We start from the raw sequence: 22,193 nt of genomic DNA on the forward strand, positions 1-22,193 counted from the left end.
AATTTTAGGATTAATAAATGGCTATAGTTTTGTCTTCTCCCTCCCTCCTGCACAAAAAGCTTACAAGATGAAGGTGATCAAAAAGACTCAGGAGAAGCAGAAGCTCACCGAGTCACTGACATGAGGACAGACATCATACAGCTTGGCTCCATCTTCTGTGCTCATAGAACACCTGGAAAACAGACAAGAGACACAGTCACGTTTTCAGAGGCAAACACCACCAAATCAACTGACGCTGCCTGGGTGGGTCTGTCCATACACCCTGCAGTGCAGCACTGAGCCTTTATGATTCAGAGCAAAGCTGGTTACAGACAAGCTCTAAAAGCCCTGCTTGCTATCTAAAGGTTCCATTCAGCATGTAAAAAGAAGTAAAATCATTAAGTAATAATAAATTTAAGGAATCTTAAACATATCCAGTTTAAAGCTCCCATTTGTTATTCACGCTGCTGCTGGAACATCAGGGCAATTGGGGTATCTTGCTTCAGCAACAGCTTCACTTCCAGAGTTAGTTCTGATGGGATTTCAAACGGTTCAGTAGGAAGAGATTTAGCAAACGGTTACCTCATTTCACATAGCTGTGTGTGAGCTGGTAACAGACAGCAAGAAGGTTTTAAGCTGCAGCAGTAACTGCAGGAGATACAGATAAAGAAGTGGAGCTATTTTTCACTCCCAGTTTAGCATATGCATAAGAGACTTCCAGCCTGAAACAAACACTGAAACAATCAAAATCAGACACATCCACCAGTCATCTGTTATAGCTCTCACATTGCTTCTCTTAGAAAGGCTCAGAGCTGCCTGCAGGATTGTGGGTTTGGGGGTTTTAAACATCAACACTCCATTTACAAGGCAGATGGGCTATCTCCCACCTTCCAGGCCTATAAGCCTCCTGGCTCTATACTGGTTCCTTCCTTCCCTTGCATCAGTGAAGTTTGTTGGACAAAACAAGCTTCAGTGCCAGTGAATGTAGGGAATTCAGAGGGGTTTAGCTCCCAAGTAACCGTCCAACATGCAGAAGGAACAGAATCCAGATCCTTCTGCTGGCTCTGCAGAAAGTCACCAGATATTTCTTTCAATACCTCTGGTTAAATCTCTCTCTAGAGGTAACCTTGGATTAGGTCTTCATTGAAAAAGCATTCCTGCTACAACTGCAAACAACAGTGAGCAAGCCAAGCTGTTCAATCCTGGTTTCATAAAACCCATCAGCCTCCAAGTTCCTACACTTTCACAGACCTTTCTTAAGGTAACAATCCTCTCAGTGGAGTTTTCCTCTCCTACTGAGAACAGGTCTAGAACAGCAGCCCATATTAAACAGCTATTTTCCAGAACAGAAGCACAGTTTAAGGACCAACATGCTTGAGTTCTGAAGCACTGATCTGCTGGGACTGAAGAAAACGGTCACCTTCCAGACAACAGCTTTTCCAGAGGGTGACCAATGAATGTTAACGTTTTCAGAGAGAGATGTGTTCTTACTCTACATGTGACGATAAAGCAGGCAGATAACTCATCAGTATGTGAATGAAGTCTGTTCCTGGTTCTCCTAAAACAGATCAGGATTGTGAAAGCCACAGGGGGACAGTCTTCAACAGCAAGAAGTACCTGGCTCCATTGGAAAGCTTGAGGATGACCTGGTTCTTCAAATCATAGACCTTTCCCAGCCAGCAGTCATAGGCTATGTAGTCACCATACATGAAAGGCTAAGAAGAAAACAGGAAACAAGACCTTATACATATTAATCCTTGTATTTTGAGCTGTAAGTCCTTACACCATGCAGACTAGATAGCTATCTCAAAGGGACTCCTCACAGCAACTGCAGATCTTCCTATAAACTGGAAATAAGGTGCATCAACCTGTTTCACAGTAGGCACGGAGCCTGGATTCTCCTGTTCAAAAGATCAGGCTCTCTCTGGGATTCTTTTCCCCTCGCATCTTAAGTTTAAGTGTTCTGTGCAGTTTCGGAGGTGCTCTGCAAGGTAGAGGCATACTAACACTTGCCTTCAGTTAATATTAATAACTGTTATCCCTGAGACTAACTTTCCATCTCAGAGAAGCTTGTATCCCACTGCCTTTCCACAGGCTATGTCCTGAAAAAGGCTGCGACGTTCCAGCTCTTCGCTCCCAAATTACCTTTATCTCAGAGGAAAAAGAATGATGAAATCCTGCCTGGTCTCTGGAAATCATCCACCCACTCAAGGGGAGAACCAGATCTGGTTCAGACTGTTCCAGCTCAACAGAAAGATGCTCAACTCCTTTCAGCTTTTTATTAGCCTCTTTAAACAGTACCAACAGCTCAAAAGCTCTGTGCCACTGCCATGGGGCTGCCCCAATCAGGTTGGCACAGCAGCCCATCTCAATTCTCACACAACTGAATGTCAGCCTTGCCCTTCAAGTCAATTTGGCCTCGGCAGTGTGATCAGAAACACAGAACAGATGGGGAGATGAGGTGATGCTGCATCATCTTCTTCCAGGGAGGATGCCTGCTATAAGTTTAAAATAAAACCAAGCTGCAGATGCTTTCTGCACAATATGGATTCTTCCCTTGCGTGTGTTACTTAGAATACAGCAGCATCCCTCCAAACCACCAAGCCCTGGCTCCCACGTGGATTTGGGCTGTGTTCTCACCCAGATATGTTGCAGATCTTTGCTGTTGACAGGGTAGAGGATGCAGTTGGTTCCTACCAACTTCACAGCACACTCTATGTTGACATCAATTACAGTTCCACACTGGCTGTCCTGAAAAGGCAAAAGAGTAAAAGAGTTTATCGCCTATGGAAGGTCTTACACACACACACACACACACACATATATATGTGCTCTGTGTACACAGTGCAGAGGCAAGCAGCCATTCAAGCCTGTTCAGTCTCACCCTTCAGGCCCTCATTATGAAGGGGCACTCCAGAAGACCCTAAGGCAACTCAGAAGTTGAGATCACTTAAATACCTGCAATGTTTTCTTCCCAGTTACTATGGCTGCCAAAGCAGCAGCCCAGAGAATGGTGCATCTGGTCAAATAAGAACAGCGTCAGGTGATTAGAACTTGCTTTAAAGCCTGTCTGGCTCCTTGGTCTATGCAAAGGAGCAGACCTCTGCAACTCCATAGGACCTTCCTGCAGGTACTGCCCTTAGACAGCAAAGGCAGAGGTAGACCATCAACCCCAGAGCAAAAATGAGGGCTTTCGGGACAAGGGGAATGGCTTTAACCTGCCAGAGGGGAGACTGAGATGAGCTCTTAGGCAGAAGCTCTTCCCTGTGAGGGTGCTGAGGCGCTGGCACAGGGTGCCCAGAGAAGCTGTGGCTGCCCCATCCCTGGCAGTGCTCAAGGCCAGGTTGGACACAGGGGCTTGGAGCAGCTGCTCCAGTGGAAGGGGTCCCTGCCCGTGGCAGGGGTTGGAGCTGGATGATCTTAAGGTCCCTTCCAGCACAAACCAGGCTGGGATTCTGTGAATTCTCTAAAGCTGTGACTTTTTCACATCAAGCTCAGTTTTGCAGGACATGAGAAATGGTCTTCACATGCTTACATGCTGAAAATATAACTAGCATAAACCTGGCACCCTTTAGTAAGGTTTCAAGGCTTCTCATTCCCAGTTGCTCCCATCAGGAGGTGCTTGTCATTATCTCCCTCATTTCTTAGCCAAGTTTTAACCTTTTTAGTCCCCAGGAAACTGATTCGTGCTGTCAAGAGCCTTCTGGGGGTGGTCTGGCAGGGAGCACACAATGTGCATGTTGCTCACACACATGGTGGACGCCTGCAAGGAAGGGCTGCTAACCCAAACACTGTCAGAGCAGCAGCTCCCTGGCCTCCTGACACAACTGATATGGATTTATTAATGACTACAAGTTCATTATAAAAGCTGTCTGAGGGCCAGCGTGACAAACACCCTGGTATGAGAACTTCTGAAGCTGTCCTTATCCCAAGCACCAAGGTCTCTGCTCCAACAGGACTTGAGCAAAACACTCGAAGGGCTTAAACCCTGTGAGAAGTGGATTTGTTTGCTCAGTCCCACTTCTAAACATGCTGCTCTTCTGATTACATCAAATATTTATTCAAGGCTTTCACTCTGAGCCCCAAGGCAGCCCTTCTGGGACTTCAGGAGCTTGCTGGTGCTCACCACATCCAGCCCCATCTTGGGAACTGGTAGTTAAGAGCAAAGACACCCTACAGACACCCACAGTCCAGGATAATTCCTGGACAGATTGCTCAGCCCATTTGGCTGGCTGGCTTTCCACCTGCCTGTTGCAAGTCTTCCTTCCTCACATCCCATTAAAGCTGTGCTCTGCAGCCTCCTGGCTCCTAAGGCAGTGATGACGAGGAGTGGGTCCTGCCCCATGCATTGCCCGTGCAAAGCAGTGCCAGCACGGCCAGGAGGGCTGGCAGAGCCTGAAGCACTTGGGCTCATTCCCTCCATCTGGTCTACCTATCATTCCCATTTCTTTCTGAAAGGCCGGGATGCAATGGGAGCTCCGCCATGGCAGACAGCAGCTCGCAGCCTGCACAGGCTGCCAGGGTAGAGCCCAGCAGAGCTGCTCTGTATCTCACCTGCAAAGGAGTTGCCAGAACTCCCCCAGATCCACACCAACCACTGCCAGCAGGATTGGAGCTGCAGGATGAGCCAGGCCAGCTCAGAAGTGGCACCTGCTCCACAAGCCCACAGCTCCTGCAGGCTACAGCATGGCCACCACCCTGCTTTCACTGCACATGAAGTTAAATCAAGCATGCCCAATCCATCCTCTGCCCAAGCCCTGCAGTTCAGGCTCCGTGGTTTAGGCTGCTCAATAGTCAGAACCAAAAAACCCCCTCAAGCAACAAAATTCCTTGCTCTATGCGGAGCATTTCAGAGTTCTTTTTGCCTTTATCAGGAGCCAACATGACAGCAGCTTTGAGACATGAAGTAATCCAACACCTGAGGTTCCTGCGCATCATCTTGGCTCTCTGGGCCTAAACCCCCTCTTTTATTGATGCTGAAAGTGATAAACCCAGGAGTGGGGTGACACCAGCACCCTCTGCCCATACTTTAGAGACACCTTTCACATGGAGAAGGTGCCTGCACCACCCTACAAGTCAGCCTCCCATCTAACACAGTCAGGTGCTATTAGCCATGGGTTTAGCTCATCTTGCTTCATCTTCCAGTGGCGCTTGAGCAAGCAGAGAGCCCTGGCTGTGGTTATGAAAGCAGAGATCAATGCTGGGAGCTGTTGAGTCACAGCTCTCCTCCCTCACCTGCCACTGAACCTGGGTTTATTGGGAGTTTATTTACTTCCCTGTCACATGAAGCACCAGCCTGCAACTGGGGAGGCAGATCCACAGCCGAGGGCTTCTGCTGAATCATTCTCATTACAGTAGCTCAGCAATGCAGTCCTGGAGCAAGAAGTCACCACCGTGTTTCCTGTCTTCCAGGGCAGGCTCCCCATCAGCCTGCTCCAGCACAACTGGCCCAGCCTCTTCATTAGATGCTCCCATTAAAGGATGGAATGAGCTGATATTTCCAGTTCTAGTCCAAAAAAATCAATGTCCATCAACCCCAACAACAGAACTGGAGAAGGGAGGTGACTGATCTGAAGAAGAGCTGATGGGTTCAAGTCCCACTTAAACCAGAATTAAGTGCACTCCTTAGACTTCCTTCCTGCTGCTTCTGGTTCCCTGACAGCATGCACCACACTGGAGATACTGAATATTTAAGCAGTGAATGGAGAAGACTCTGCCTTCCTCTGCAGAGACAAGGGTTTGAGGCAGAGCAGCAAACTCCAACCTGAAAGAACAGCAGCTTAGCAAGAACAGGTTTCAATCCTGCATCTTCTACCTCCCATCATTCTACTTTTTCCTTCATCACTCTCTTTTCTAATAAGGAGGTTTTTATAACAACCTCTTATTCCTTTATTTAACAGGGCCAGCATAGCCCAGCACCCTCTGAAGCAGCACAATATCCAGATTACAGACACCAATATACACTCTTTCCCCAAATGAGCCTATCACCTGGGAAAATGAACTCTGCTACCTCCAGCACTTCTCATCCAGCTGGATTAGACTCAGAGGCCCAACCGCATCCAGAGGGAATGATCTCATTTTCTGCATTACCCCTGAAGCAGCCTTTCCCCACACTCAGGGCTCGATACAAAGCACATGAATTTGAGTCAGCTCTTCTCTTGAGGAACAGAGGACTGAGTCCTTCCCGCTCAAGGTTAAAAACAAGCCCTAAGAGTGCGTGGTGAATACAGAATAAGTTCCACCCCGTGCATTTGCCAGGCCAACTGGTACAGGGCAGCCATCCCACACCCTGCACTTGGCAGGCTGACACCTGCAGATCTTCTAGTTTCGATTTCTATTCTGCTTAACAGCAAAGGCTTTCTTTGGGATAGAAGGGGTTTGTTTCATTTATCGCTGACATTTAAAGCATGCTTGAGGGGAAGGTGAAATATAAGTCATCTTCAGGCTTGCCATGCTTTTGAATAGAGAGAAGAATTTGAGTTATACCCTTTCAATTAAAGAAAACGAAGTTGTCAGCCACCAGTACAAATGGTCAAGCAAAAGCAAGCGTTTAAACATGCAAACAGACAATAAAGGAGTGTGCAAAACAACTGCTGGGTAATTTATCTGCTGATACACGTGCAGCAAGCCACAGAAGCCAAGTTCTGCTCAGAGGAGTATGGAAATTGCAAACAAAAGCAGCACATCCATGTTTGCCAAGAGGAGGACAATTTGCTGTCCTGAAAGCTTAAAATGTCTGTAAGCAGCACTGGAGAACAGGGAGTTGAGAGGTAGGACTCAGAGCATCCCTCTGTGTGAGGGAGGGTACACTACAGAGTCCAGCTGTGCCAGGTACAGTGGTGTGAAGAGCTGATGTTTCAATTTGCTTTCATTATTGGGGATTGAAATGCTTTCATCAAGCTGCAGCTTTAATAACATCCGTTGACTCCAAATTTCCATTTCAAAACCAATGCAATTTCTTAAGGAAATGCTTTGTTTCAGCATTTTTCAAATTACCCTTCAAGTCTCTCCTCCCTTCTCTTTAGAACATTCGGTGGTAAAAAAGGGGTGGGTTTACTTTTTAACTGACATAAAAAAAAAGGCTTTATTTAAAGCCCCAAAACACCCAGGTCAGAGAATGGCCTTCCCCATCCCTGCACCAGGCTGGGTACCAGGCTGGGCACCATGTGGTGCAACTGCAGCAGTGAGTGGCCAGCTGCCTGCTTCATCACAGCCTTGGTAGCCATGTTGCTGGAAGCAAGTCAAGAGAAGATGCAGGCACATGGCAAGCCATATGGCTCGGGGTTACAGGTTAGATGTGAGCTACAGGAAGAAACTGCCAGCCTAGCTAAGCCCCTCAAGAGATCACAACTCAGCTGACGATCCAAACTGAACACAAAAACCAAATCCACACATCTCTGCTAAGCACAGCTACAAGACAACAAGTAGGACTTAAAACAGTGTACAGAAAGAGTACAGGTAAGGATTACAGGCTGCTTGCTTTGTGTCAGGCGTTTTAGCAGTCTTGGGATCTGAGGTCTGACTGGGAGATGCTGGACAGGATGGTGCTCACTGCAGGTTGAGAGGTCTTCCTCAAAACATTCCCTCCAACTTCTCTACTGCAGCACATCAAAAGGCAAGCAAAGCAGTGATGATGTGATCTGCCTCTGCCTCAGCCTCCCCGTCAGGTCCAGGAGAGATCCATGCTCCTCATCCCAGCATAGACTGACTTAAAACTTAAACGATGGCAGAATAAATGAGCTTCTTGTCTCATTACTTGGCATTATCAGGCTTGCTTGCTCAGAAGCCCTTTGCAGATATGCAACAGAAGAGAAGCAGCCTTATCAGCATTTCATTTGCAAAGGATGCAGCTACGTCTATCACACACACTAAAAATAGAACATGCTCAAAGCATTCCTGTTCAATTCCATTCAGGCAATTTGGCAAGCCTCAGAAATCTATGCAGCAGTATCACAATCAAAACAGGACAAAGAAAAAAGCACTTACACTGGAGCTCATATGTCTGACCACATCTCGAGGGACCACAGAGCGATCTTCAAGCTTCAGCTAAGGGGAGACAGAGAGAGACTGAATTTAGTGACTCCAGATGATACATAGTCAGAAATAACATGACAAATACAAATGCACAACATCCCAATCCTCCAGACAGAGGGTTTTCGGCAGAGGATGCTGAGGCACTTCCATACAGAGTTAACCCCCTTGGCACATGCACAAAATCCAGTTGCCAGATCCAAAACACAGCAACCAGGCACTCCATCCATGACCGTGCTCTAAATTAGCAGACACATTAAAAGGATGCAGACATCCTGACTCGTTCATCACTTCAAAGCTCCCTCTCTCCTCTTCCTCCATCTGCACCACACATCCTTTTGTACCCACACCAAATCTATGCACCAGAGAAATAAGATGACACAAGAAGCAGCACAGTGTCTGTCCTGTGTCTCATCTCACACACAAGATATCCCCAAATATCTGTGGATGTGTTTGGCCAGCTACATTTGAAGCAAGGTACTGTATGGTGAGGAGGTACTGTATAGCAGAGGAATTGGTGCTAAATTCACTGCAGCAAGCAATTGCCTTGAGGAAAAAAAGGCAAATAAATGGCTGCTGCTGCACTTAATAGCCTCCAGGTCCATGCAGGTAACACAAAATGTTGGTAAGAACATGGATAAAGCCAAAGCACTGCTTGTACTCCTGCTAAAGCACTTGCTGGCAAAGAGCTAGAGCTGGCAACAAGAGGTGGCTGGACCATCATTACATGTTCTGCATTCGTTCATACAGAGCTGGTGCAACGAGTAAGGGTAAGGGGAGGTATCACTTGATCAGTCTTCAGTGATTACTGCTCCATTAACCAAGTGGTAGCCTTCCAACAGTGGCCCTTCATCAAGCTGCTTCGGTGATCTCAAGGCTACCTGAATACCATTAAGTGTCATCAACAAGCTCAAAACTACAACCCACCATTGCCATCAAATACACTAATACCAAAATGCTACACAAGGAGTAATGCCCTGAGCATACTAACAGGGAGGCCACAACTCCAGTTTCAGGCTTGCTCAGCCTCACAGCAACTGAGTTGAGATCTTCCTTCTCCTGTTCAGCAGAAGGAGAAGTTCCATCTGCATTTCAGTTGTCAAGAGCATATCTGCATTGGTGCACCATTCTGAGCCCAGCAGGCACACTCATTACACATCCTGAGGGCACTGTCAGGGACAGAGCCTCTTCCACATCTCACCTTCAGCATCCACCTTTCCACTGCTGCTGCGTTCATTACTTTTTCTTGTGGATTCCAGCCTAAAATCTACTGTGCTTTGTCAGCATTTCATCCTAACCCACACCCTGGCTTCCAGCCTGCTTTACTAAATTAGACATAAATCTATAATTCAAGGACAAGATCCGGAATCAACCCAAAGTACCTGAGTATTTATGGCCTTCTTGATGGTGTATTTCAGTAAGAGAGGAAGGGAGCCAGCCAGCCAGGCTTTTAGACCCAGCTTCTGCAATCAGAATTTCACCAGAGTGGGAAACCTGAAGCCCACAGCCCATTTCCAGACTGTGGAAGTATTTTCATTGCCTCTCACATCCCACCAGGGTATATAGAGCACATCAATTTTTACAGAGCTTTCTAAACTTGTTTGTTAAAATAAGTACTGTATAGATAGCCTCTTACCATCCAGAAAGAGAACATTCACATTCCAGGAAGGACTCGAGCTCAAGCAGCAGGTTGGGTATTTGAACTGAAGTTCTCTTCCTGCACATCTCCAAGTGTATAATGATACTTTCACTTCAACATGCATTAGGGCAATTTAATTTCTGACACACAGTGTTTAAATTGATGTGTTATGTTTCAACATACCATTGAGCCATACCGCTCTGCTCTGTATTGAACAGTACCTGAAGAACCCAGCCTGTCAAGGTGATCCGATGCTACCTGACAGCGGTGGTACTTGTGCACCAGCCAGCTCTAGTAAATCACACAAGTTGTAAATGGGCAGCGTCCCCATTCTGTGATCCTTCCTGAAGGATACAACCACACAAACCCTTCCCAAAGCAAGGCATAATGCTTCCTCTGCAGGGGGCCTGCATCTCACCTATTTGCAGATCACTATTTTTAAAGGCAGCACAACTATTTTCAGCTTCATGTGCCAGACCCACCTGCCTCAAGTTGCCAGGATAAGCAGCCACATAGGAGGCAGGATGCCAGCATCAGCAACAAATACTCGGCAGGTCTGTCATCACACAAAAGCCTGCGAAACCCCAGAAGAACCCCGAGCAGAGGAAGCCAGAACGACACTTCAGTCATTCCTCCTCTTGCCTGTCATACCCAGAGTGATGTGATCGTCAGCAGCAGGTCAGCCCCCTCACTCAGCAGTGAGAGAACTCAATATTGAAGCCTTCGAAAATAGGTACTTACAGCTCAGTTGCTATATTTACCCCTAGGAAAGGCAGTATTAACATCAGATTGATGGTCTAACCATGCACCTTGATAATAGCTCCAAGAATGATAAATACCAGGTTCTCAGCAATGCCCTCAGCTAGTCCTGCACTCCTGTGAGCCACACTGGGCTCCACACCCTCCAAACACCTCAAGCACAAGGCATGAGGAATAAACCCACATTCCTGTATGTTAAATAAGGCAAAACAAGGCCATTCATCGGGAAACACTCATTTTACCCAAGCAAAGAGGGACACCCGACACGCACCCACCTGGACTGTTACACTGGTGAGTGCACTGACTGCAAAAGAGCTCTGGCACCCATCTATTTCCTCCCCTATTCAGATGTTCTCTTGGTGCTCAGCATGGAATCAATACCTAAGCTCGACAGCAGATCTACCAACCAAAAGACACCAGCTGCAATCTAGAGAACATCTGATACTTCAACACATCTGAAGATGCTCATGTACCACATGCAGCAGGAGGGGTACAGAAGTATTTGATTTCTGCATAAGAACAAGCACCAACAGGAACACAGTCCCTTTCCCAGCTGAATCCACGCACCTCAAATGAAATAAGGCAGCATCATGGCTCCTACCTGAAGCTGGGTAGACTAGGAGAGAACAGACAGCTTGAGAGCTGGGCTGGGGCAGGCTGGACAAGAGAAGGCTCCTGAAGGGGAGACCTGAGAGCAGCTCCAGTGCCTAAAGGGGCTGCAGGAAACCTGGAGAGGGGCTTGGGACAAGGGCCTGTAGGGACAGGCCAAGGGGAATGGCTTGAACCTGCCCGAGGGGAGATTCAGACTGAATGTAAGGAAGGAATCTTTCATGACAAGGGTGCTGAGGCGCTGGCACAGAGTGCCCAGAGAAGCTGTGGCTGCCCCATCCCTGGCAGTGTTCAAGGCCAGGTTGGACACAGGGGCTTGGAGCAGCTGCTCCAGTGGAAGGGGTCTCTGCCCGTGACAGGGGTTGGAGCTGGAGGAGCTTTAAGGTCCCTTCCAATACAAACCAGCCTGGGATTTCAGCCTAGCTACTGAGCACTAACTCATTAAGAATTGGCATCTTATTGCTTCAGACCATTTGTCTACCCTTTTATCAGAAAGAAACTGTTCATTTGAAGCATCTTTGTGCAGGTTATTTATTAACTGCAGAGGTTGGGAGCTATGTCTGTGACAATAACTGCATCCTCACTTTAGCAAGCAGCTCAGCAGGTAGGTGTAGGCATCCTTGGCCAGAGCTGTGCTGAATCCACACTCTAACTCTCTGGGTTTAACCTCTCAACTCCATAGAGCAAATGGGAGACACACAGGCCCAATTTTCCTCTCCAGAACTACCTTCTGACAAGAGATCAAACCCAAACCGATTTCTTTTGATGGTTTGGACTTGCCACCAGTGCCAAGTGCTGTGGCAGGTAAATAAGCAGCAATTACTTGTGCAGTTTAGTGAGAGCTAACACAGGAGTTGCTGAGGCTGACACAGGGACAAGCAGCCCTGGTTAGCCTGCATCCAAACAAAATCAGTACTGGAAGCAGGCAGTAGTGGCATAAATCCCTAGGCACTATCTGCATGGTTAAAAGCAGAGCTTAAATTCACTAACCAGGTGGTTGGGTTGGCTTGGCTTGTAACATCAGTGGTACCCAACAGTGGATAGAAACACCTCTACACAGGCTGCAGCCACCAGTGTCATCCCTCTCCTTAAACTACAAAGGGGAAAAGGCAACATACACCCACTTGCTGCCAGCACATCTCTTCCTTCCCTATTTCCATATGGCCTCTTTTCTGCTTGGGGCAGGAGTCTTGATACTTTAGGAGAATAAAAGAAGGGAATTTTCCTACAAATAGGATTTTGCTTTGGTACCATCACACTTCACTCCAAGTGGGCAATGTGGCCAACAGGAGATGAGTATCAACAAACCATCCCCTGCTCTGAACAGCCCCACAACAGAAGCTGGGGACAAGTTAAATCACAGATGGGACCCATAGTTTTAAAGGCTGAATGCATCCCCAGGCAGACACTGGTTGCTCAGTCTCAAACATACCAACACACATCTTTTGCTAGGGCTCCCTTTCAGAGGAGCTGACTACTCAGTCAGGCTCAAGCTATGCGTGGTCACAAGCAAGGACAGGAGACTGTGTCACTGTGACTCACCACTGCCCAAGGCTGAACTTCAGACCACTGCTCCTTGATCTTCAACTCCTACAGACTATGGGAGCGCATCTTTCACCTGGATCAACCCCGGTTTTATAAGTGCTCAGCCAGCCAGTGATGCGGAGTGTGTCCTGGCTGTGGGAGGTCACACCTGATCCAGTACAAAGCTTGCCAATACCAGCTTCAGCTGCTGAAGTTTACACTCCATCAGTGCTGTCTTATGTGTCTGGAGCATGATTCTGATGAGGAATGGCTGAGGGACCTGGGGGGTTCAGATGGAGAAGAGAAGGCTCAGGGGGGATCTGATGGCCCCCTACAAGTGCCTGACAGGAGGATGGAGCCAGGAGGGGCTGGGCTCTGCTCCCAAGGAACAAGGGATGGGACAAGAGGAAATGGCCTCAAGCTGCACCAGGGCAGGTTTAGATGGAGCTGAGGAACAATTCCTGCCCCAGAGGGTGCTCAGGCATTGGAACAGGCTGCCCAGGGCAGGGCTGCAGGCACCAGCCCTGGAGGTGTTTAAAAGACATGAGATGTGGCACTTAGAGTGATGTCAGCAGTGCTAGGTTGGACCCAATGACCTTGCAAGTCTATTCCAACATAAATGATCCTGAGAGTCTATTTAACTGCAGCGTCTGACCAACAAAGAATAACATTTGCTCAAGGGTGCCAGAGCCATCCCATAGCCTCTACCTCCAACACAGTCGCTGTGGTGAGAACATCAGTTTCTATTCCAGAACGCATCCCAGATTTTATCCTCCAAAACAAGAGCTCTGGGAATAAGCACATAAGGATGGAGGAGAAAAAGCAACACCCACATACCCTCCCTTGGTAACTGCCTATAGAAATGGGAATAACAAGACACTGCCAGGAAATGGAGGGAAGCACAATGCTGAAGATGAAACTCTACGATGGCTGAGATGTTGATCCAATTGAGAGTTGGAAGTAAACTATCCATTATGGAAGTTCTGCCATTTGAGTTAAGCAAGTACTTGGTGGTCATCACGTGGAGGGCAGGGAAGCCAGGCTCTGGCCTGCACAGACCTGCCACTGCTCTTCATTCTGGGCTGCTTCTCCATCCATTGTCCTGCAATCCCCACATTAGCATTTTTGTTTTGAAGGGACAGGCACCTATGTGTTTGCTTTGGAGATGCCATGGAAATCCTGCAGTAGCAACACTCAGAGAGAAAAGGAAAACTCCAGGTTAAGAGCAAACCACAGGGAAAGCAGTTTGCTGCATCAACAGGTTCTAGGGCACACAGAGCTCTCCAGACCCCGGGATACACTCAGAGGATGCTTCATAAACAGATAAAGCTAAATCCAAGTGCCTGATGCTGTGACAAAATACAACCTGGCTTCATCCAGCTGGCAGACAGGCTCCTCACACGTCTTCTGAATGCCCTGAAGCGCATGTGAAGCAGGACATTGCATACCCTTGTTTCCATGCCTGGTTTCTGAACCTGAAAGTAGGGAGGTGCTTTCTCCAATGGGGAAGCTACATCAAACAGCACTGGTTGGGGACTGGGACCATCACAGGGCTCTGAGGTTAAGGGAAAGCTTCCTTACAACAACAAGCAGCTTCTGGCAACAGCAGCTGCAGCACCAAGCACTGGGAGAAAACAAAACGATGCTGTGGCCAACATAACACAGAGCAGCTCAGTCCTGGTGCAGGGGTGGCCACGGGAGGTAGGCCAGGAGGGAGATGGCAGCAGCCAAGCCAAGCCAGTGTTCCCCAGTGTTGTGCTGTTTTTAGCTCTAAGGCCTGCTCACACACCCAAATCCACTTCAGCTAACACAGCAGTGCAGCAAGCATCTCAACAAAAACTGGGTTTATTTCAACCCAAACAAAATGCCTGAAATAGCAAGTGAGCTCCCAAATATAGCCTGGCTACACACAGTTACATGACAAAAGGTTCAGAAATTCAAAGACCTGGAAGATCCGAAGCCAAGATATTTTTAATATCATTTCAGTAGCAACACATTACCCGTGGCATCCCATACTACTCTTGGGGAAAATACGTTCCACGTGGAAAGTTCACTTCCCTTGCAAGACTTGCGTTACATTGATCATATTGCATTGCACGCTGTCTGAAAAGCAAAGAAGGAGGAGAGAGGATGAAGCAGCAAGAGCTGAGAATCACATGGAAGCTCAGATTTGCTTCACTTCTAACAAATGAAGGTTTCCAGCCACACTGGGTTTTATGGGAGGGAAGACAGGACAATGGGGTAGAAAACAGGCTACTAGAAACCTAAACTCCAGAGAACTGGAATTCTACCACCCAGAACCACAGAAGGTTTTCAATGCAACCTTTGAGGGAGGCAGCTGCAAAACAATGAGAATAAGTCTTCTGCACTGATCAGCACACAAGTTGTGCTTGTGATGGCTCCTGGCACATAGCAAACGTATGTGGTGTGTAGCTCTTGCAGACAGAAAGTAAGACAGGAGGCTGGGGAGCCTCCTGCGTTACCCACAGAATACATGCATTTGGGACAGTCTGAACGTCTGCCTGGTCAAGTAGATGTCAGTGGTGTGTGGCTCCCAGCACCCTACAACTGAACCTGGTTCTCTCTGCCACATAACCAATGCCTTTAAGGCATTGGGTTTTAGCCACTTGGCTTTTTAACATCATTCTGCCTTTTCATAACATCATGACCTCACTTGTCATCTCAAAGCACTCAGTTACTAAAGGAGAAAACATTTAAAGTTACCAACAAGATCAACGCGGCCTGTGTTTAACTCAAAAATCCCTTGAGTGACGCAGGAACCACCAGCTCCCCATCTGCATTGGTCCAAGCCAGGGAAGGGCAGTGAGCAGCATCTTTGTTTCCTGCATTTAGTGCAAAGGAGTCCAAAAGCTTGCCCATGAGGCTGTTGTGGGCAGGGCCAAACACCCTTCCTTCAGCTGCAGGAAGAACAGAGCAGGGGGAGGCAAAGATGCTAAAAGGCTCCCCAAAACTGAAATGAATAAAGGAAAGCACAGAGCCAAGATGAAATCAAGCCACTTCGCATCACATGCAGCACTACCTGCAGGCAGCCAACTGCTAACCTATTCCAGCTCTTTTGTTCATGCACCCAACAGCCCTAAATCTGTCAATCACCCAACATCCAGCACATGCACAGCCAGCAGCACACAGTTCAGATTCACCACTAACCTACCCCTAGCAGTGCCTGGTACCAGCAAGCTGCTGGGGGTTTGATGGTACAGTGTGGATGCAGCACCTTGTCAGGGAAAAAAAAGGCATGGCCTAAAGCAGGATTTCCTAAAGGGCTCATGAAGATCTGGTAATGAATCCCCCCTCTATGGTACAGGGTTTAGAACCCTTCCAACCCAAACCATTCTGTGATTCAATGGTCCCTTCCAACCCAACCCATGCCATGACTCGATGATCTCATTGCTGGTAGGGATGAATACAGCAGCTTCCATCCTCAGGCCATCACACACTGCTCTAAATTTACCAGCTGAATGCCTACAACAGCTTTAAAGCTCCTTTACACTAAGGGAACCAGAATTCTGATCAAATTACACCCCTATTGTTTACAGCGGAGGAGGGAAACCTTCCCAGCACCAGGGATCAGGCAGCCTGAAACACAGGAATCAGATCTCTGGCTGCGCATCCCTGTTCCATCTCAGCACTGCTAGCAGTCAAGGTTTGTGACACAGCCAGCTTCAAAAGCCCGCTGTGTCATTCCTTATAACCTCCCAACACTGCCATCCTCCCCTGGGACCTGCAGCTCCCCTAAGAGAGACCCACAGCTCTGAGTTGTTATCTCTCATTATGGAGACACAGAGACCTGATGTTGTGCCACTCAGCTGAGTTCCTTCCGACTTAGGCTTTGAGTTGAAGCTTCCTGAGCCTTCCCTTTCTGCACACCTACCTGCAGTGGCCTGCACTTCTGAGGACCCTACCTGCTGGGATTTTTTTACCCTTCCCATTGTTTTTGGGCAGTAAAGCTCCTTGGTGGCAAGAGTATCTTTCCATCCTTTAAGCACCACAGCGCAATTCCTTCCAGTCCTTCACTCACAGCCACATGCTGCTGCTGCAGCATCTTCCCCCTCTCCCAAAATACCACCTTTAAACCTTCTGGCAGAAAGACCTTGAAAGGCTCCACTTTCTTTTTCCAAGAAGTGGAATTTGGCTAAAAAAAAATCAGAACAAATCACTGAATACAACAACAACAAAAAAATCAGCTTAATTCTGATGTGGGCAAATGCTGTGCTTTGGAGCAGAGGAATCTGGCTTCAATGTGAGTCTTTTGCTTGGATTTGCCTTGTCCAAGGCTGTCAAGTATTATTGGTTGCACTGGCAACAAATCACTTCCGTGGCTCTGCAGAGCTGCATGATGGTTTGGAAAACACCACAAGCAAGCCACATTGCCTGGCCTGGTGAACACACCAGTCTGCAGATGAAGACAAAGTACAAGGCAGTGATTCACAGGAAGGAAAACAAGACAACAGGAAGGTTACTGGGTTATTATCTGAAGGAAGAAAAAGTAGGTTTAGGATCATTTCCCAGCACAGGCAGCAACACAGTTGTGAGAGGAGGATCCTGGAAGAAGAACAAGGAATGCCGCATAAATCCACCTTGCTCTTTGTTTCACTTGGAGGCAAATCCCATCTATAACCATCAACTCTTAGCTTCTCAGCACCTTCAGTCTCACATTCTGAGCACCACCACTCATCACAAAAGGGATGCAGCAACAGGGAACCCACTTACAGATCAGTCTGGCTTACATGCCTGAAGAAGGGGTAAAGCAGCAAAGACAACCTGGTACCTCAAGTGCCAGCTCTGGCTGGAAGGACGAGGACCTCAGCAGCCTGCTCAACAGAGACACTGTTCTGGACTCAACAGGCATGAACAAGCTTCAGTGCCACCAGGAAGAGTTACAGAGAAGTCTGACTTTGTCCAACCTCGCCATCAAGTGCTGCTCTACTTGTTCTAACAGGCTCACATCCCATGTACTCACGTCAATCCATCAACAGGTTCTGCATCTGGGAATGCAAAGCAAACCCCCAGTGTGCAAAAAGATTTACACAAAGAGGGGAGACTGAGATGAGCTCTTGGGCAGAAGCTCTTCCCTGTGAGGGTGCTGAGGCGCTGGCACAGGGTGCCCAGAGAAGCTGTGGCTGCCCCATCCCTGGCAGTGTTCAAGGCCAGGTTGTACACAGGGGCTTGGAGCAGCTGCTCCAGTGGAAGGGGTCCCTGCCCATGGCAGGGGTTGGAGCTGGAGGAGCTTTAAGGTCCTTTCCAGCCCAAACCAGTCTATGATTTGCTGACGGGTCACTCCAGCAGGAAGCCACTCAGATTCCTACAAGGAGTCTTTAAAAGATGTCCCCAGTGATGAGATAAAATGCAAACATCGAATTGTTCTTTTCAGCAGCAGTTCATAATAAAGGCTATGATCCTCCTTCTCAGTGCTTTGTATATCCTCGCTTTGTGGACCCAGTCTTGTGGGTATAGCAGTTCCAGGAAAATCAGTTCCTTAACAGAAAAGACAAGCCAGGCCTAAAGCATCGCCCCTTTTAGTGTCTCAAAAGCACATCATCACAGGTCTCCCCTCATCACATTTTCTTATAGTAAGATGGCTGATTAAAAGCAATACTGTCCTACTACCTTTGCCTAAGAATGTGAGAGCAGCTTGGTAAGAGAGCACCAGATGGCACTGTTACCTGACAATACACCAGCCCGTGGTTAGAGACAAGAGGAGCTGGGTGGAAGCAGTGAGCAGGAAAGGAGACAACATTTTGCCTATCTATCCATCAGACAACACTTGCCGCAGACAGGCTGTCTCAGCACTCGCCCAGGAAAGCCGGGTCAGCGCCAGCAGAAAGCAGCAGTAAGGAGCACATCATCTCTACAGACACCCAGGCCCAGCAAACCTTGGTGAACACGTCAGCATCCAGGGGCTGTGCTGAGCATTTCTGCAGTATCTTAGACCTTATGCAAGGTCTAAGTCAGATGCCTTTGACTGCTAGAAGAGACTCCCTTAAAAAGCTCACCGGGATGCTAACACCAACCAGTGTGACACGGACAGAACAGACGCCCATTTTAGCCACCAATGCAGATCCCTGCGATTCCCAACAACCCATGGGCAGTTAAGCTGTGTTCTTCCTTGTGTGCAAGAAGGGTCTGTTCAGTAGCTCTTTTTTTTACCTGAAGCAAAAGGATTCCTCAGACTGTTGCCCTGGGAGGGAGATGGCATTACAATGCAGCAGGGCTTCCACCTGGCTGGACCACCCTGGGGTTGCCATCTGGACACCATCAGTGGTGTGGAGATTGGTCACTCACCACTCTGAGTGGCATCTGCAGCACACTGCCAGGCCTGGAGGAAAGAGTGGGGCTGCCTGAACCTCCATCTGCCTTTCCAGAGGCTAAAAAGGATGCTGCAAGGAGATCTGTGTCACTGCTGCTGACCAACCCCCTCCCGAGGCACAGTGCACCCACCTTCCTGCAGCTTTGGAAGTAGGAATAAAGAGTGGATCCATGAAAAGTATTCCTGAAGCAAACCAGGCTGAGCTCATCTGCTGAGCCAAAGCTGGTCTCTGCTGGGTTGGTGGTAAGTGTGTGCTAAGGAATGAAGCATCCTCTCTCTCCTTGCAATCAGGTCAGTGTGTGCAGCAGGAACTCCTAATAGCCCGCAGCAAACATCCACCTTGCCAAACCCACCAGGGAACACAAGAAGGAGACATCTCAGAGAATCAGTGTCTGCTCTCCAGCTGGTTAGCTCATGTGCTGCTGCTGCGAATACAAACCAGCCATTTAAATTAGCTTCTAATTGTTGACAGTTATTCAGACAGCATAACCTGCTTTAAGGCAGCAGGCAAATAAGAGAGAAATAATGGTTTAAGATGCTTTAAGAAGATTTAGATATTCATGTTTTCTGAGTGTTACAGCCTGCAACCTCCAGCAGTGCTGCCTCTCTAACAGCCAGCCCCCCCAGATGTGTGCTTTGCATTGCAGGGGATGATAACCAAGGTTTCCACTCTTCCTGGCTCCAGTTTTCGGACTGGTTCACAAATTGAAGCAATAATATTTTGGTCTCCCCCAGTCGTTCACAGTCTCTGCACACACAGGCAGTTTGAGCAACACTATTTATAAAGCTGCTTAAGATTCTGGACACAGCCCGAGCTCTTTGATAGGATGTCAGCCATGCAACACCCGGACGGGGGAGGCTGACAGAGGCTGGTTAGTGTGCTACAGCCCACAGCCTCCTCTACCACCCTCACAGCAGCCCCTTCCCCACAGACAGCAATGTTCCACAGTGGCTGCAAGCTTCTCTCCTAGGAGAGAGGGAAGAGATAAGCCTTAAACCCCTAGTGTGGCAGCTCTGGCTTGCACATAAGACCCAATGCAAGTCCAGCCTGCAGCACAAATCACTTTAGGGGCCTGACTGCAGACGTACCTTAAGGAGCAATTCCCTCACATTAAACCATGTTTAGACCCAGAGACAGAGCCCTGCCATGGAGCCAAAATACTCCTTGAGGTGTAGAAATTGTGGCAAATCTAATAAACTTAGGCAGAATTCTTTTATCAAGTACAGAGTCTCCTAGAGGAGACAAAATATCACGGAAAAGCCATTTATAAATAGCTGGAGCTGAAAGCACAGCAAATGCTGTGTCATGCTACAGTGCCAAGTCAGTCCTGGGCAGCGAGGCCATGGAGCTGACCGATCTCTTGTAGCTCCTCTGAGGGTCCTGCCTGCTACAAACCCCAGCATTCCCCCTGGAGAAAGAGTCCTGGTTGGTGTCACAGGGAGAACATGCTGCAGTGCCTTAGTGCTCTGCTACATATGGAATGCTGCATGGACAGAGAGGCTGGCTGAAGCCCAAGGAGAAGAGGCAAAGCAGTGAAGTTCATGAAGCAGATCAGGACCTGGGTAAATCTGCTAACTGAGCTGAGAAATATGGGATGCTCAGGCTGGAGATGGGGGCAATTTCCATGGCTGGTGATTAAGAGCACTCAAGGGAAACAGATTTAGCTCGCAAGGACACCAGTATCATCACTGACTCCTTGCCAGGACCAGCCAGGGCAGTTTTAGGGTCATTTCTTCAGTTCCTCCTTGCACAGAGCCAAGGCAGGAGCTGGTTTAAGAGGTACAGTGCCTAGCTCAAGATGCAGCACGTGTTCTGTGAAAGCCTTCTGTTAAATAACATGCCTCCTGAGCCACCTAAGTCAAGTATTGGTCTCAGAGAGTGTAATCGAAGCCTTTACAACCAGTTCAAGCAACCTCTGGAATGCTACAGAGAGCCCACCTCACATTCAGTGCAGTGTAGGTACCCCATGAGTGCATTCACTCCTGACAAACAGCAAAGCCACTCCCCCAGCTCACACTGCAGAAGTGTGTGAATGCTACTGGGACAATGCAGCACAATTGCATCACTGCCCAAAAAACCTCAGCTGCATTTTCTATTCACTGAAAGGGTTTCAGTTATCCCCCCCCCCCCATAAATGCTGTATTGGCCATTACAAAACGAAGTAACAGTCCCTACTGAATCCATACAGCAGGCTACAAACCCCAGTTATTTAAGGAGTGATTTTCTGCAAGCCCTGCACTGGAACATGCCTGTTTATTCAAGGGGTGAATTCATCACTTGTGGAATGGCTCGGGAAGCTGGAAACATCCTCAGCCTGAGCAGGTTTAATCGATTGCCTCCTACATCCTATAACAAAACCCACCAACCTGTAATTCCCTATAATAACTCTGAGACAATCTCACCAGGGCTGGTGACAGCAATGATGCAATATGGACACAGAAATGTCAAACCCCTTCAGAGTCTCACTTTGTTCTCCCAGAGCAAAGCTGTTTCACTTCCTTGCACAGGTAAGTCCAGTGGACTGACTTTTCTTTCCTTACCATCTCAGCCAGAGCACAAGGCTTTCAACATCGTATTTAAACCCCATCAGTGTGATCACACAACACTACCACATTCTTTTGCAGTCAGGTGTTTCCTAGGCTGACACCTAAACCAGCTATCATAAGCTCTCCAGATATGTGCAGAGAAGCTAAAACAACACAGCATTTGCCCAGCAGGACATCCAGCATCTGCACCCAAACACTGCTCTCCTCTCCATATCACTTCACAGGTATCCATTCAGTTATTCAGCAGCACATTTGATGTGACAGTAATTCCAGAATTATAGCTCTGGGAATCTTCTTTTCTCTTCCTTTCCCTTCCTTGGCAACAAAAAGCACATATATAGATGGCTCACACAAGTCACTGAGCTATAAGTAAATACTTGTATCAATGACATTGAAACCAGAGGAGCAATACAGCCAGATGCACTCTGGGTTTGTGGGCAGTTCCCATTCTAACCCTGGAGTGGCCCCTTCACTACTCTAAAAGGTCACCTCTTACAGGCAAGGGAAGATTGGGTGTTACCAAACCCAGCCTGGAGCTCACTATCTTCCTAGAAATGTCAAGGACTAAGGTCTCAGAATTTTCCTAACTGGGATTTAAGACTCTTCTGAAGGATGAACCTGAGGTGATCCTGCCAGTGGGTCACAAAGTGGGAAGAGCCACTGAGGGGTCCCCTTATGATTCCCTGCTCAGTGGAATGGCCCCCAGTCCAGCAGCACTGGTCAGGAAAGGGTCCCTACAATGGGACACTGACACAATGGTTTGGCACAAGGTCTTGG

General features: G+C 48.0%; 1 protein-coding gene across 2 annotated transcripts in view; it reads right to left on the bottom strand.

Annotated features, from left to right (window-relative positions):
* UBE2O (ubiquitin conjugating enzyme E2 O) overlaps positions 1-22,193 on the bottom strand; it is a 64,417-nt gene that overhangs the window by 21,867 nt on the left and 20,357 nt on the right. Inside the window, exons 1-5 of one of the 2 annotated variants that reach the window (XM_031044894.2) lie at positions 9,647-9,679; positions 7,966-8,025; positions 2,620-2,730; positions 1,597-1,694; positions 109-172 (exon numbers count right to left, since the gene is read on the bottom strand). In XM_031044894.2, the coding sequence (XP_030900754.2) occupies positions 109-172; positions 1,597-1,694; positions 2,620-2,730; positions 7,966-8,025; positions 9,647-9,664 (351 nt within the window). In that variant the 5' untranslated portion in view covers positions 9,665-9,679. Of the gene's footprint in view, positions 1-108; positions 173-1,596; positions 1,695-2,619; positions 2,731-7,965; positions 8,026-9,646; positions 9,680-22,193 lie in introns of those variants that run through there. The other variant, XM_031044893.2, reaches the window with a different exon arrangement.

The sequence above is a fragment of the Melopsittacus undulatus genome, chromosome 11, assembly GCF_012275295.1.
Source record: "Melopsittacus undulatus isolate bMelUnd1 chromosome 11, bMelUnd1.mat.Z, whole genome shotgun sequence".
NCBI classification, from domain to species: domain Eukaryota; kingdom Metazoa; phylum Chordata; class Aves; order Psittaciformes; family Psittaculidae; genus Melopsittacus; species Melopsittacus undulatus.